This window comes from Myotis davidii, unplaced genomic scaffold (assembly GCF_000327345.1).
Source record: "Myotis davidii unplaced genomic scaffold, ASM32734v1 scaffold980, whole genome shotgun sequence".
Taxonomy (NCBI): domain Eukaryota; kingdom Metazoa; phylum Chordata; class Mammalia; order Chiroptera; family Vespertilionidae; genus Myotis; species Myotis davidii.
This window is the reverse complement of record NW_006292236.1, coordinates 30,148-45,486: the sequence shown is the minus strand read 5'-3', so window position 1 is coordinate 45,486 and position 15,339 is coordinate 30,148. Positions and strand designations below refer to the sequence as shown.

Genomic DNA, 15,339 nt, shown 5'->3' with positions numbered 1-15,339 from the left:
AACAATATCTGGACATGTCTTAGTCCAGGCTACTAAACAATACCATAGACTGGCTGGCTTATGACCAACAGAAATTATTTCTCACCGTTCTGGAAGCCTAGAGGCCCAAGATCAAGGAGCTGGCAGTTCTAGTGTCTGGTGAGAAGCCAAACTTCCTGGTTTGTAAACCTTACGTGGCAGAATGAAGCAGTAGACAACGCTCCGGGCCTCTTTTATAAAGGCACCTCCCCAGAACTCCACCGCCTGATACCATCACAGTGGTGGTTAGGTTTCAACATGAATTGGGGCTGGGGGTAAGGGGGGACACAAACATTCATTCTGTAGCAGGACTGCAGCATGTACTGTCACCTAATGCAATTTGATTTGCCACCTGCAAATATAACTAAAATCTTCCTCTATCAAATAAGCATATTTTATGAAAAGCCAGCATGTTCTAGGTGTTTTCAAGTTAACTGTTTGATATTAACATGACTAAGAATTCACATAAAATACTGAATTAAAATTATCAGTAGGTGGTGCTGCTGAGATTAAATCCTGAAAAATCTAAAATAGACATTTAACTGAAGATTTGGTAGGATTCAGACAGGTCATTTGGGAAAGATAGGGTAGTCAATTTATAACTCACTGTTTTTCATGGCATTTGTAAAGCATTACTTTTTACAATTTTGATTTACTTAATAGATGGAGTATTCTGGACTTGCCCAACAATCAAAGCAGCAGCAAATGATGTATCTTTACAGAATCGGAAAGATGGGCATGCTTTAGAACATATTAGAGACAATTTTCTGACATGCTATATTGGGAGGGTGACTATTGCTTTCTTGCTCTAATTAACTTTTAGAGCTATAGGTAATGAATCATGGGCGTGTGTCGAGATTTTAAAAGTGATTCCATTTCCTGGAGAGGAGAACTACTTGCAAGGAACTTCACAGCTTTATATTCTGCTAGCATCATCTCATGAGACAAAAATGAGCAATGACTTGATGACACTGGGAGGTACCACTTTCCTGTAAAACCCCAGCAAATAGATCGTAATAGGCCTATAAAAATCATGGCATTTAAAAATATCTAACCTAGCATGGATTGTAATGATGCTTCAGCCTTCTGTTCCCCAAATTACGTCACGGGGTTAACTGGTAGAATACAGATCCCCAGGCCATTTCTGATTCTGTTGCTCTGGGACAGGACCGGAAATCTTTAACAAGTACCCCAAATGGTCCACATGGTCACAGTACTTTGGGAAACAATGATACTGTGCAACTTCCTTTTGATCTAAGTTTCCATAAGCACTTGGCCCTCGCCTTCTGGAGTCACACTCACCTTTGCAAAGGTGAAGAATGGCACGGTCCCTCCCCGCAGAAACATGTTCCTACACAGTTTCACATGTAATTTTGGGCGCTTCAGAGACTCTGGTATCCTAGCTCACAAACCCCTGTCCTATTGAATCAATTTGAAACTGCCAAGCCTACATGTTAAGTCTTCATAATCTTTTTAAAAATGTTTTTATTGATTTTAGAGAGAGAACAAGGGAGAGGTTTAAAAATATCTAACCTAGCATGGATTGTAATGATGCTTCAGTCTTCTGTTCCCCAAATTACGTCACGGGGTTAACTGGTAGAATACAGATCCCCAGGCCATTTCTGATTCTGTTGCTCTGGGACAGGACCGGAAATCTTTAACAAGTACCCCAAATGGTCCACATGGTCACAGTACTTTGGGAAACAATGATACTGTGCAACTTCCTTTTGATCTAAGTTTCCATAAGCACTTGGCCCTCGCCTTCTGGAGTCACACTCACCTTTGCAAAGGTGAAGAATGGCACGGTCCCTCCCCGCAGAAACATGTTCCTACACAGTTTCACATGTAATTTTGGGCGCTTCAGAGACTCTGGTATCCTAGCTCACAAACCCCTGTCCTATTGAATCAATTTGAAACTGCCAAGCCTACATGTTAAGTCTTCATAATCTTTTTAAAAATGTTTTTATTGATTTTAGAGAGAGAACAAGGGAGAGGGAGAGATAGAAACATCAATGATAGAGAATCATTCAATCGGCTGCCTCCTACATGCCCCCTGTTGGGAATTAAGCTTGTAACCCAGGCATGTGCACTGACAGGGAATTGAACCATGGACCTCTTGGTACATGGGTTGAAGTTCAACCACTGAGCCACACTGGCCGACCAAGTCCTCATAATCTTGGTCCACCCTTGATCAAGTCTTTGTCCACTATGCCCATCATAGTCAGGAGCTATGGAGATGAATAGATTTCACCATTCATATTCCTGGACACATAAATAAAATCCAAGGGACCTGTATGAGTTCTACATGAGTTCTTAACAACACAGAATATAGTTTATTAAGAAAATGCTCAGACAAATTTCATAGTTTGAGGTCATTGGCATCTTCCAGAAAAAAACAAAAGCAGACTGTATTGATCTGTCAAGGTGTGTGTTTAAATTTATTTTATTTTCGAAGCTAAGCCTCTCGTTTGGGGTATATTATACCACATTAAACGTCACTCCTGCAGCACGGGAGCTCGCAGCCTTCCAGAAAAACACCCTTCAGCATCAGGCCTGATTCCACCAGCAGGTGTATTGGTAAGTCACTCAGAGGTGTTCTTGTTTGTTTTTTATTGATATTGAAGAAGGGAGGGATGAAGGGGGAGGGGAGAGAGAGAGGGGGAGAAAGAAAGAGAGAGACATCGATGTAAGAGAGAAACATCAATCAGTTGCCTCCCATATGTGCCCCTACCAAGGATTGAACCCGAAACCCAGGTATGTGCCCTGACTGGGAATTGAACCTGCCCCACCCTAGGTCTTGGTGTATATAATGATGGTCCAACCAGCTGAGCCACCTGGCCAGGGCTCAAAGGTTTTTAATGACTGAAACTAATAGGTTTGTTACTAGACTGAGTTGGTTTATCAGCAGTTTGATAATGACTGTAGTGTAAGTTCAAAGTATTATAAAAGAGGGTCATATAGATGAAATACCTTAGATCAGATCCTAAATAGATGTTAAAAATAGAAGTCATATCTAGCCCATTACCTCTGTGGGGGTGATTTAACCATTACATTTTGTTTACTTCTGTATTTAGTGTACTGATTAGCTATTTACATAAAATTGATTGATCCAAGCTTAAATAATGTAGGAAAAATAACTCATAAAGTGGCAAGACACATGTGGTTTTTAAAAATATGTTTTTATTGCTTTCAGAGAGAGGAAGAGAGAGAAACATCAACAATGAGAGAGAATTATCGATCAGCTGCCTCCTGCATGCCCCCTTTTGGGGATGGAGTTTGAAAGCTGGACATGTGCCCTGATTTCCTGGTTCGTGAGCCACACCTTCGGGGCAATCCCCACCTGCCGGGCACTGAGCCACACCTGCCAGGAATCCACATGGTTTTGAAAACACCCACAATCAGTTTCAGCTGTAAATATTTTTATTTAATTCCCAGTGTCGCAGTTTAGCAATAGCATGTAATTGACAATGGAATGCAGCCGGTGTTTGAGCACTAGTAGCTCTCACACTGACTAAGTGGACAGGAAGGGGCATGCATAGCAGACGTGACTGCTGCTTTTGAAAGTCCTCTTTACAAGATTGGCCCTTGGCTGGCATTTGGGAACTTGGATTTTGGGAGGGTTCCGCCATTCCCAGCACTGATAAGAGTGGCTCACTGTGTCCAAACTATTTGCACAAACAATGTGGCTTATGCTGAACACCTGTTTTCCTTCAGGGAGTGTGGAATTTGGGTACCTGACAGGCAAAGAGTGCTTACATGGTCAATAAAAACCCCAGGCACTAAGTCTAATGAACTTTCCTGGTTGGCAACATGTCACATGTCACAGCTTGTTGCTAAGGAAATTAAACTCAGCCTGTGTCACTTTATTGGGAGACTTTTGGAAGCTTGTACCTGGTTTCCCCTGGACTTTACCTCATGCACCCTCTCCCTTTGCTGATTTCGTGTGGTGTCCCTTTGGTGTAATAAATCATAGCCATGAGTACGGTACGCTGAGCCCTGTGGGTCCTGCTGGTGAATCATCAAAACTAGGGTGGGGATGTTGGGGTTTCTGCAACACAGCAAGATACTGTCACTGCCTTTAAGGAAGTCATGGCTGTGTGAGGAATAAAAACACCTACATTTAAAAGTACAGCACAGGTAGGATTTAGTACAGTACCATATTAAGTACTATAAGAAGAGGTAGGGACTAATGTTGCTTGCAGCTGGGAAGTTTGATATAGTCTTTAGTCATTTCAATGGGGCAACTTTGTTGAAATAATCTATAATAATTAAAGCATAATATTCTAATTAGACCGGACAGCTGAATGACCTTCCGGATGTCATTCCGGACGTCCTTCTGGATGGAGCCGTGGCAGCGGGGGCCAAGACAGAGGCAGTTAGGGGCGATCAGGCAGGTAGGCGAGCAGTTAAGGGCTATCAGGCAGGCAGGCAGAGTGGTTAGAGGCAATCAGGCAGGCAGGTGAGTGGTTAAGGGGGATCAGGCAGGCAGGCAGGTGAGCAGTTAGGCGCCAGTGGTCCCAGATTGCGGGAGGGTGCAGGCCAGGCTGAGGGGACACCCCCCTCTGGTGTACAAATTTTGTGCACTGGGCCTCTAGTTGGTATATAAAATTGTACACAATGTCTATAATTTTGTGAGTGTGGACATATGTACACACCCATGTTACCATCACCACAGTCAAGTTAATAAACATATCAATCACTTCCAAAAGTTTCTTGTGTTTTGTTTTGTTTTTGTAGTAAGAATATCTATCATGAGATCTGTCGTCTTAACAAATTTGTAAGTGTACAGTATCTTGTTGACTATTGGCATAATGTTGTACAGCAGCTGTCTGGAACTTACTCATCTTGTGTAACTATAACTTTCTACCCATTGAACAATAACTCCACCTAGTTCCCTCCATCCCCTGATACCCACCATTGCCTACTTCCATACATTTGACTATTTTAGATGCCTCATGTGAAATGAACCTGTCATATTTGTCCTGTGACTGGCATTTCAACTTGGCATGTCTTCCAGGTCCACCATGTTGTTGCAAGTAGTAGGATTTCCATTTTTTTTTAAGGTTGACTAATATTCCATTGTATGTATATACCACAATTTCTATATCCATTCATCTATTATGGGCATTTTGGGGTATTTTCATATCTTGGCTGTTGTGAATAATGCTGTGATGAACATGGGAGTCAATAATCTCTTCAATATCCTGATTTCAATTCATTTGGATGTAAACCCAGAAGCAGGTTGCTAGGTTATATGGTGGTCCTATTTTTAATATTTAAGGAACCCCATACTGTTTTCCATAGCAGCTAAACCATGACCAGGAGTAGTGTACAGATGTTCCAATTTCTCCATGTCCACCCTAAGCAATATATATAAAATAGGCATCCTAATAGATGTTGTCTTGTTTCTGATTTTAGTGGGGGAAGTTTTTGGTTTTTCACCATTTCGTACGATGCTAGCTATGGGCTTTTCATATGTGGTCTTTATTGAGTTGAGGAAAGTTCCTTCTATACTTTTTTTTTTTGAGGGGGAGTGTCATGACAAGGTGCTGAATTTCATCAAATACTTTTTTTCTGCATTTATTGGACTGATCTTGTGATTTTTGCCCTTCATTCTGTTAACGTGGTGTGTCACACTGAATGATTTATGTATGCTGAACCATCCTTGCATCCCACTGATAAATTCCCCTTGGCCATGATATATAATGCTTTCAATGTGCTGATGAATTAAGTTTGCTAATATTTTGTTGATGATTTTTACATCCATGTTCATCAGAGATATTGGCTTGTAGTTTTCTTGTAATTTTGTCTGGTGTTGATATCAGGGTGATGCTGGTCTCATAAAATGAGTTTGGAAGTATTCCCTCTTCTATTTTTTTGGAAGAGTTTAAAAAGAATTGGTATTAATATTAAAGTGTTTGATAAAATTTACCTGCGAGGCCACCGGGTCCTGGGCTTTTCTTTGTTGGGAGGTCCTTAATTACTGACTCAATCTCATTTGTTATCAATCTGTTCAGTCTTTCTATTTCTTCTTGATTTAGTCTTGGTAGGTTTTGTGTTTCTAGGAATTTATCTGTTCCTTCTAAGTTGTTCAATTTGTTGATGTGTCCTTGTTTATAACAGTCCCTTGTGATCTTTATTATTTCTGTGTGGCATCAGTTGTAAAATCTCCTCTCTCATTTCTGATTCTATGTATTTGGGTCTTCTCACTTTTTTTTCACAGTAAGTCTAGCTAAGGGTTTGTTCATTTTGTATTTTACAAAACCTGTTATTTTTTCAGTGTTTTTCTATTTTTATTTCATTTTTTCTTCTCTAATCTTCATTATATTCTTTCTTCTTCTATCTTTGGGCCTATTGTTCTTTTTCTAGTAACTCGAGTTACATAAAGTTAGGTTGAATCTTGAAGATCTATTTCAATGTAGTTGTATATCACTATAAATTCCCCTGTATCCCATAAACTTTGGTGTGTCATGTTTTGTTTTCATTTGTCTTAAGATATTTTTTAATTTCTCTTTTGATTCTTACATTTGAATATTGTAGTTGGCTACCTAGACTCGTGTCTTGAGCACAGTGATTGGGCCTTTTTTGCTGTTCAGGAAACTTTATCTGAACCTTTAGGTTGATCATACGCTTCTCTTCTTTGCTCCCAAAATGACTTGGGCATACATCTCTCATTGTGGTTCTTTTGAAATTACTAATGGAAATATCAACTAGACTGTAAGCCTGTAAAGGCAGAGAGAGTGTATTGGTCATTTTTTTTCACCCAATCGTTAGCATAGTAGCTAGGATAGAGTCTACTCAGTTCATTTGTGAATTCATCTGTCACTCCTTCAGTCAGCAAGTATTTATTGAGATCTTACTCTGTTTTGAGCACTAGTTAAATATGACCCCATAGGATCACAGGAAACAGAAATAAAAACTGGTAAAAATTCTTGCCATAAGAAAACTGATATTCTTGCCATAAGCAGACAATTAATGTAATAAATATGTCAAATAGACTTTTTATTGTTAAGTAATAAGAAAAAAAAATCAGGGAGAAGGGTAGGAAATTTGGGGTAAGCAGTCTTACTGAGAAAGTCATTACATAAAACCCTAAGAAAGTAGTTGGCTTTTTGGATATCTGAGGAAAAGAACAGTAGGCCAGAGGCCGGGGTAAAAAATGTGTGTTTAAAGAATATTGAGGGGGGCAATGAGAGTGAGAGTAATAAGACATAAAGTTGGAGAGAGCGGTGAGGGGGGGAGATATTGTGTGGAATATTGAAAATTCTGGGAAAGCCTTGGTCGTTTACTCTAAATGAGATGGGAAGCCACTGGGGTCTTTTGACAGAGAAGAGAAAAGTTGACGTACTTACTCAATGTTTGTAAAACAAAGTGGGTCAAATATACATAGTATAAGAAGACATATTACTTACATACCTTTAGAGTCTAAGTTTTAAAAGGGTAATTCAGGTTAGGAGGTTCTACACCCTCAATATCTTTTAAAATATCCACTTAAAAACTGCCAGTAAAGCAAAATCTGCACCACCCAGTGGAGTTAGGGAGCATTGCAGTTAGTAAACCACTTGGAAATATTTTTATCTACATTAACCAAAATAACTGAATAGCTGTAATTTTTGCGTGCTTTGTGAGGATATGGGCACGACTATTAATTTCAAGTTATTTTATGTTAAATAAGGAAAAAATTGAAGAGCTTCAGACATAAAATTCTTAACAGTGCAGATTCAGGAAGTTTAGATTAAATCATTTTTGTGAACTTTGGGATTAATGTACACTGATTAATTAGGACTATATTTATATTTATATAGATCTTATTTTTTTTCTTAAATTTGTTACTTTGGTATAGTTGGATTATTATAATCTCCTGAAAAATAAAATCTGAGAATCGTTGTATCAAATGAAGTCACTTTCTCTTTTCTTTAATACTTTATTTCTATTTAAATTAGGTTTTATTTGAGCCAAACTTATGCCGAGAAGCAAGGTCTTAAAAGCTCCTTTAAAAATTTTATTTCTAATTCTCAGCTCTCATTCATTGATAACCACTACACACAATTTGTGTGATGGCTATGTGGTGGGAGGGGAAGTCTTAATTCTTTCTTCTCTTTTCTTTTTTCCTTCCTCTCTCCCTTCCTTCCATTTCAGATATGAACAATTATAATAGAAAAGCATATATACGAGAGCATTATTTTTAAAAAGTAAAGACACTCTTTACATTTTGTTAAATTCAAGAATAGAGTCCCTAGATAAGTACTGGATATTAAAAGGGTTTCAAAAGTGAAGCCTTTGATCTTACAAATGTATTTAATAGCCAGAGAGATGAGGATATATATATATGTATATATATATATATGAATAATATAAATTTAGTGTAGTCTGGACTATGATAACATAAACTGGTAAAAGGGGCCTATATCAAATGGTGAGTAATCTTACTGAATTCACTTCAAGTGAGTTATTTGGTGACACCTGCTTGTGAGAATCAGTGATATAACTTGGAAATTGTAAATAACCAGTAAATTAGGCCCAGGGACACACTGCCACCTCTTCCCCAGCCTGATCCTCAGAGCAGTCTCGCTGCCACCGCCTCCTGCCTCTTTGCACATCAACCCCAAAGGATCACAGGAAACAAACCGCAGATATGCCAGGACATTCCTGGAAGTTTGTACATTTTGTTTCACAGACGCTACACCGAAAACAATGAACAAACTTTGAGATTACAAATGGTCTCGCTAACAGTTTCAGAGACTTTCGATTTTGACTTCCTGCCCGCAGGAAGGAAATGACAGCTGGGAGTGTGGGGAACAGGTGTTCCCTGGACAGCGTATCTTCTGCTTACTAAAATAAAAAGCACTGCATCAACACTCGCACATGGAAGTGCACGCTGACCGCAAGACTCAGGCTTTCCACCACAGGCCCAGCTTCAGAAAGCCAGCTATGCTTCCTACCAGGAAGTTGTTAAACCCAGCATTGCAGAGCAGACGAGGGGCACAATGTTTCTGAGTCAGTCTTGGATGAATCTAAGTAAAGAATCAGGGTGGTTTGAAAATGTCCCCCTTCCTGTCCTTCCAATTATTGGAGGTGTACTTGCATGGTGGACTCGCCCGGGGAACTGAGAAGGGAAAGGATCGGGACTGGCATAAACTGAAGGGTGGGTGATTTTAAACCCTCTTTCTCCTCCCCTGGCCTTTGTCTCCAAGTCTAGGGTCTGACATGACTTCCTCCCAGTAGCGTGACATTGGCATGATGGCGCAACGGCAGCCTTTCCCTTTGCCAAGCTAGCGAATTCCTCTATCCCCCAGGAAGAAACCTTCCCTGCCTCCCATCTGTTACGGAGTGTCGACAAATGACACCAGAAGGCCTGAGGACTAAGATAACTGAAGGCTGTACCTTGAACCGGACAAATACCAGACGGTCCCCTCCAGCGGCCTTTGGATCGGTCCATTACTGAACACGCCTTTTGGAGGACACGTGGGTCGAAAGGCTGGGAAAGGTCCTGTAACACGGGACTCCTGAAGTCTCTGTGAGCGCACAGGGCAAAGTCTTTTCCTGACCCGCATGATGCGGGCAAGAAACTGCCACCCCTGGGGGCTTTGCTTTTCTCTCTTTTCTAGAGAGACTCTAGGAAGCCATGCCACGGAGGAGGGAGGCATGGGGGCTGGAATTGGGACCACGCAGGGAAACTGAAGCTCGCAGTGAACAGATTGTCTTGTGATAGGTTGTACGTGATGTCTCCTTCTGAAAGGGACAGCATTCCCCTGGAAGAAAAGCTGAGTTAGCCCCTGTCAAAGCCTAACACAGACCCACGGCCCCCCACTCCTCTCATCCTCCATGTATTCCTTCCTCCCACAGGCATGCTTTGGTGGTGGGCACTGTGCGGAGACAGGACGGCGCGCAGTTGAAAGTGGATGTTCTCTGCCTTCCATGAGCGTGGGTTTTGCAGGGGACAGGGAGGGAACAACAGAGAGGGAAGTGTTGCAGCAGAAGCCAGAGCGATACGGAGTACTCAGCAGATGTGGGACATAAAGGAGGAAATGCTCACTTCTGCTGGGAGGGGCGAGGAGGAGAGGATTCATACCGGGTTTAACGGAGGACTGAGGGCGAAGGCTCTCCTTACCCTCTCCCGTGAGAGCAGAAGGCAATCAAACTCACACCCAAATGCCCGGCCAGGAGAGGGTTCCTCCAGGCCTTCTCCCATCTTCCCTCTGCCCCTGGCTGTTGCACTGCTCTCCAGTACGGCTCTAAAAGAGAGAAAGTGGAAGTGGAATTTGTTTCTTTTGCTTCTACTGAGAGGTTAGGGAAAACAAATTAGTGGAGGAGAGGTAACAAAAAAATAAAGCACACCATTTTTATTAAGCCGGAATTGCTTTGTTTAATTGATTGCTATGAGTCTAAAATTATTTTCTATTTTATTTTTTTGCTTATGCAATGTTGCAACGATACAGATATTAATAAATAAGATGAAAACCCCCTCCACCCCTCATCACCCATTCTCCAGGGCCAGCACTGTTAGCAGTTTGAGGAGCATCTTTCTGGATTTTTAAATCTACATTTAAATCTACAACTATAGTTTGAAACAAAAATGAGATTTTGCCATCCATATTGTTATACATAGTATTAAAGACTTGCCTTTTTCTCCCAACCCTCTCTCCAACTCACTACATCGTGAACTTTCTTAGAACTATTTTCCAAAGGAAATGTCATCATCTGATACAGAGAAATGCTGTACAATATGTAGATATTGCTTTGAGTCCATAGGAAAATCAAATAGGTCAAAAGTCCCCTCCGCCAGAGGCCTTCTCTGATCAACTGTATTTGGATGTTTTTGGTCAGTCCTCTCCTCTGAATCATCAGTAGTTTTGCATATAGTTTCCATATGATATCTGCCCCCTGCTTGTAAACATACTCTTTTGTCTTATACTGAAGCTCTTTTGGTTGCAAAGAGCAAAGTCCACGTTTTGTAAGAATGCATGTGAGCTGGAAAGTTCAACTGAGGGACTGGTCTTTCTTGCATCTCCCTGTTGATTTGTTCCAGTTGTCTCTCTGTCTACTCACTCTTCTATTCCCTCACCATTTGGCTTCCACTTGTTCATTCATTCATTCATTCATTGCTTCATTCATTCAGTCAGCAAGTAGTTACCAAGTGTCATTGGCATGCTGGAAGTGGTTCTAGCACATATAGTTTGGGCTGTTCTAATCCTGACTCGATGAAAGTCATGGCCTCTTTTAATTCCACTTATTAAATTCTCCCCGTGTTTCTTAGTTCAAATTCCTAAGGGAAAGCGATTGGCCCAGTTTATGCCAGGCCGTACTTAGATTCCAGACATCCTGTGGCCCAGCGCCTGTTCATCCTCATGTGGCTGCAGAAAGCCCTTCACAGGCCTAACCTGCCCGCTCCCTCGGTAGATGTTCTCAGGCCTTACCTGTGCGTTCGTGTCATCTCCCCACGCGGAGTGGCAGTCAGTACTAACTGTGTGGCTGCCATGACCTGCACACCATTAGTTTTCAAAGAACAATGTTAACAAATCTTCCCTTTACATGGAGTTGGGCTCATGGTGGCCAGTGGGGGAGATTCAAACCTCTCTCCCACTCAGAAAGCACAGCTAGTTTTCACAGCACCCCGCGTGGTGGAGAGCAGCAGATCCCATCACAGGAATGCTCACACTCTTGGGTGGTCTTTGAAGATAAAGGTGGAGAGAGATCAGGAACCAGAGGAGGATTTATAGGTAAGAAATATAAAGTGAGTGTCACTGTTAATTCCCTTACATGGAAATAAAATGTAAGCATTTAGTATGTAATTACAGACCTGGGCAAGGTTTCTTTTCCCTGAAGCCAGGATATTTTTATTCAGCAACTGTCTTCAATGATCAGGTCACAATTCCTATTAATACATAAAGTGTGTATAAGAAATTGTAATACAATATAGCATTGATGACTCAAGACAGAGGTTTAGTAGGTTAACATAATTTGTAACTAGATGTATTTATTTTTATGTTAATCCTCACCTGAGGATATTTTTTTCCATTGATTTTTAGAGAGAGTAGAAGGAAGGAAGGAAGGGAGAAAAGGAGGAAGAGAGAGAGAGAGAGAGAGAGAGAGAGATGTGAAAGAGACACATCAATTGGTATCTTCCACAGGCTCCTGGATTGGGTCAGTGAGGGACCTGCAACCCTTCAGTTTGGGGGCCCACGCCCCAGCCACTGTAACTAGCATCTTTTAAAAAGCATATTTGTTAGGGATGTTATAGAGAATTAATGTCAGTTACATGATATTGGAAATAGTTGGCCACAGAACTGCTGCTCAGACGTCTTCCTGCCCCATCCTTCCATATCCTTGCCACCATTCTTCCACATCTCTTCTTTCCTTTGAGAGGACCTCTGCCAAACGACAGGGAATTCAAACCTCAAGTTCAAATAAAATACTAGATAGCTTGAGGCACTGGCTGACCAGTCCTCAGTGGGAGGGCAGCAGGTGCTACTCCTCAGCGCCACCACCAGAGCCCGGTCCATCCGGACAGCCAGGCAGTGCGGGGCCCCTTCTGCGAAGGGCCTTGGACAGAGGAGCCCAGAGGAATATCGGCTGCACCAGCCTGACAGCAGGCACACAGGGCCGTCTGAAGAGCAAGCATGTGGGAGGATTCGAGTGCGTGTCTGTGGTGCAGCGCTCTTCTCAGCAGCCGGGCTCCTCCTCCTCTGCTCCCAGCTGGCTTCCTGCCTCCAGATTAGTGTCGCTCCCGCCCTTCCTCCACACCTGCACTCCCTCCCCTTTCCAGGTGATTCAGTGACTCCTCTTCAGAGACAATTGCCTACACACACACACACACACACACACACACACACACACACACACAATCCTTTATGGGACATTTACGTTCTGACCCCCGCTGACTTTTCTAACATCACCTTCCCGTTTCCTGCCGCCACACTGGCCTCTGTAACCCATTCCAGTCTCCTTGCTTCTTACCACCCAACACCTGCCACCCATCCTCCCTGCCCTTCTCATTCCCTCCCCTTCCCACAGCTCAAAGAGGAAGCTCTCTGCTGTGTTACCGTAGCATTTAGGTTATGATTCTGACCTCAGTTACTTTTTGTTGCTCAGGGATTTTCAGGGCAGGAACCTCTGTCACTCATTCATCCTCACACCCCCGCACCTAGCAAAGTGCTCGTCACAGGGGCTACGCAAGGATATTCAGGGAAACAATTGTATTTTAAGCATGTGATGTGCTTTTGGGCTAGATGTAAATAGCTCTTAACTTCGTGTTGATCCCGATAATAGGTTTATATTGCCATGTTAGCTTCCTGACCAGCAAAATAACAACAAGGTATAAAAATAAATACATAGCGATTAGTGTGTAAGAACAAATAAACAATAGAAGTACCAGGAAGAAGTCTGGTTAGAAAGTTAGCAGAATAAATCCAAACTCGCTTTGCAAGCACACTGAAGAAAAATGAGGTGTCGTTTTCCAAGATGAAGACTCAGGTTTTAGGTATTTTGCTTTGCCTGAATTTGCTTAGATAGAGATATAGGGGATTGGATTCCCCTTTAACTGTAAAGTTATATTCTTCTGATGATTCTACTTCACAAGGGTTAAATGTTACAGAAACTGTTTCTGTGTCCAACTGAGCAGTAAAAGCTCCATGAAGATGCCTCTTTTTCACAGTGCTTCACAGCATGCTCTGAAGTCCACCTGACTTCTAATAACAGATGTGCAAACACACGAGGTGATCACTTCCACAGCTGCTCTGTTTCTTTAAGAGACCTCGGTTGTTAAGTTGAAAGATCACTGGACCATAGGAGGGTCAATAAAAGAATAAAGTCACTGGTTAGTGATTCGAGTACAAGGAACTTGATCCTGGTTCATATCTGAGTGTCCATATGCTGCTCACTGTCAGCGGGGGAGTGCTGGGCCCGCGGCTGCTCGCACTGCCTGGAGATGGCTTCCGGAAGACTCATCAAGCTCCTGGTGTTCGAGCTTCTCGAGTTTGCTGCTTTCTCCATCCCCACGCTCGTGATTGTGGAACAGTTCGCCACTGCCTATCAAAGGTCAAGGAATCCAGGAGAGAAAACTCATTATTGGCTGATAGTTTCCTGTTCAATTGCCTATGTGGCTTCAGTGAGTCTATTGATTTGGGTTCCCATAAAAGTTCTCTTATACAAGAAACATCATCTTTCAAAAAAAATTAAAGGATGGTAAGTAAAAGAATTCTTTAGCAGGGAATCTCTCGAATGCTTTCGAAGATATTTTCTCATGTACTCTGTGTAAGGACATCAGTGTAGCAGAAATGTGCGTAGTGTAAGCTGTAGTGTAAATGTGCATAGTGTAAACAATCACTGTTTCTATAAAGGTATTAATATTATAGCATCTTCCATATTTGTGCAGGGTTCTTTTTACTGATGGATAATAATTAATTCCATGTGTTCATAAGATAGGCGTTAACCTGACTGCATGATACCGTGAGCAGTAAATGTTAGATTTAATTCCTTTGTACACCAACTGCATAAAGTTATGACAGTTAATTTACAGAAATAATAACCACAGATTAGAACATAGAATTCCACTTTTGTATAAAGCTGAAAGTAATGTGTATTTTTAAATGTTTTTAATGCCTGGTTTGCAGGTCTAAGGCATCCTTTGACCATTAACCAACTGAGATTTTTAAGCAACTGGCTCCTTTAATGAGCTTTTCAAAGATAATACTTTATTGTGTCCATAAATTCTATTACCCTGGTGGGGGAGAAGTATTTAAATAATAATACAAAGTACTTTAAGTAAATTAAGATTTAATATTGATTTAACTGACAGTTTAGCGAATGGCTGTACCGACTGACCCATGTGAAGGTATTGAGAACAATCTCTGATACTAATATATTTTTCTTTTTAGATCTTCAGATCTGATTCTTTCTCATCTGGGATATCTTTGTTTTCTTTGATATCTTAAATCTTCTTTCATTCAGATCTTTTATTTTAAAGTTAAACAGCATAGAGTGTGTTTGAATTTTAAGATAACCAGGGGTAGAAATGTAAAAATAATAAATATAGCTATGCCTGTGGGAGGGTGCAGAAGGGGAGAGCTCAAGTGTGGCTAGTGAAGTGCTCTTTAGATACCGATACTTATATGGCCTTGAGAATCACACTTACCAGCGGGCTTCAGTTCCCTGTGGGCAGAGCTCCCGAGACGGGAAATAAAACATTTGGTTGGCTGCTTTTATCAGTGGCATTCAATGTCAGAAAGAATAAGGAAAAAGTTGCACGAGGTAGAGGAAATAGCACAGAATCAGGCAGATCCGGACTCTCAGATGTGAATTTGCATATTTTAACATATGTGG

The 15,339-nt window shown here is 41.4% G+C and overlaps 1 protein-coding gene across 1 annotated transcript in view; it reads left to right on the top strand.

The window, feature by feature from the left end:
- Positions 1-13,801: 13,801 nt before the first annotated feature.
- LOC102768059 (transmembrane protein 236) overlaps positions 13,802-15,339 on the top strand; it is a gene marked incomplete at its 3' end in the record, with an annotated part of 17,234 nt that continues 15,696 nt past the window's right edge. Inside the window, exon 1 of the mRNA XM_006765667.2 lies at positions 13,802-14,202. Coding sequence (XP_006765730.1) covers positions 13,946-14,202 — 257 coding nt within the window. The remainder of the gene's footprint in view (positions 14,203-15,339) is intronic.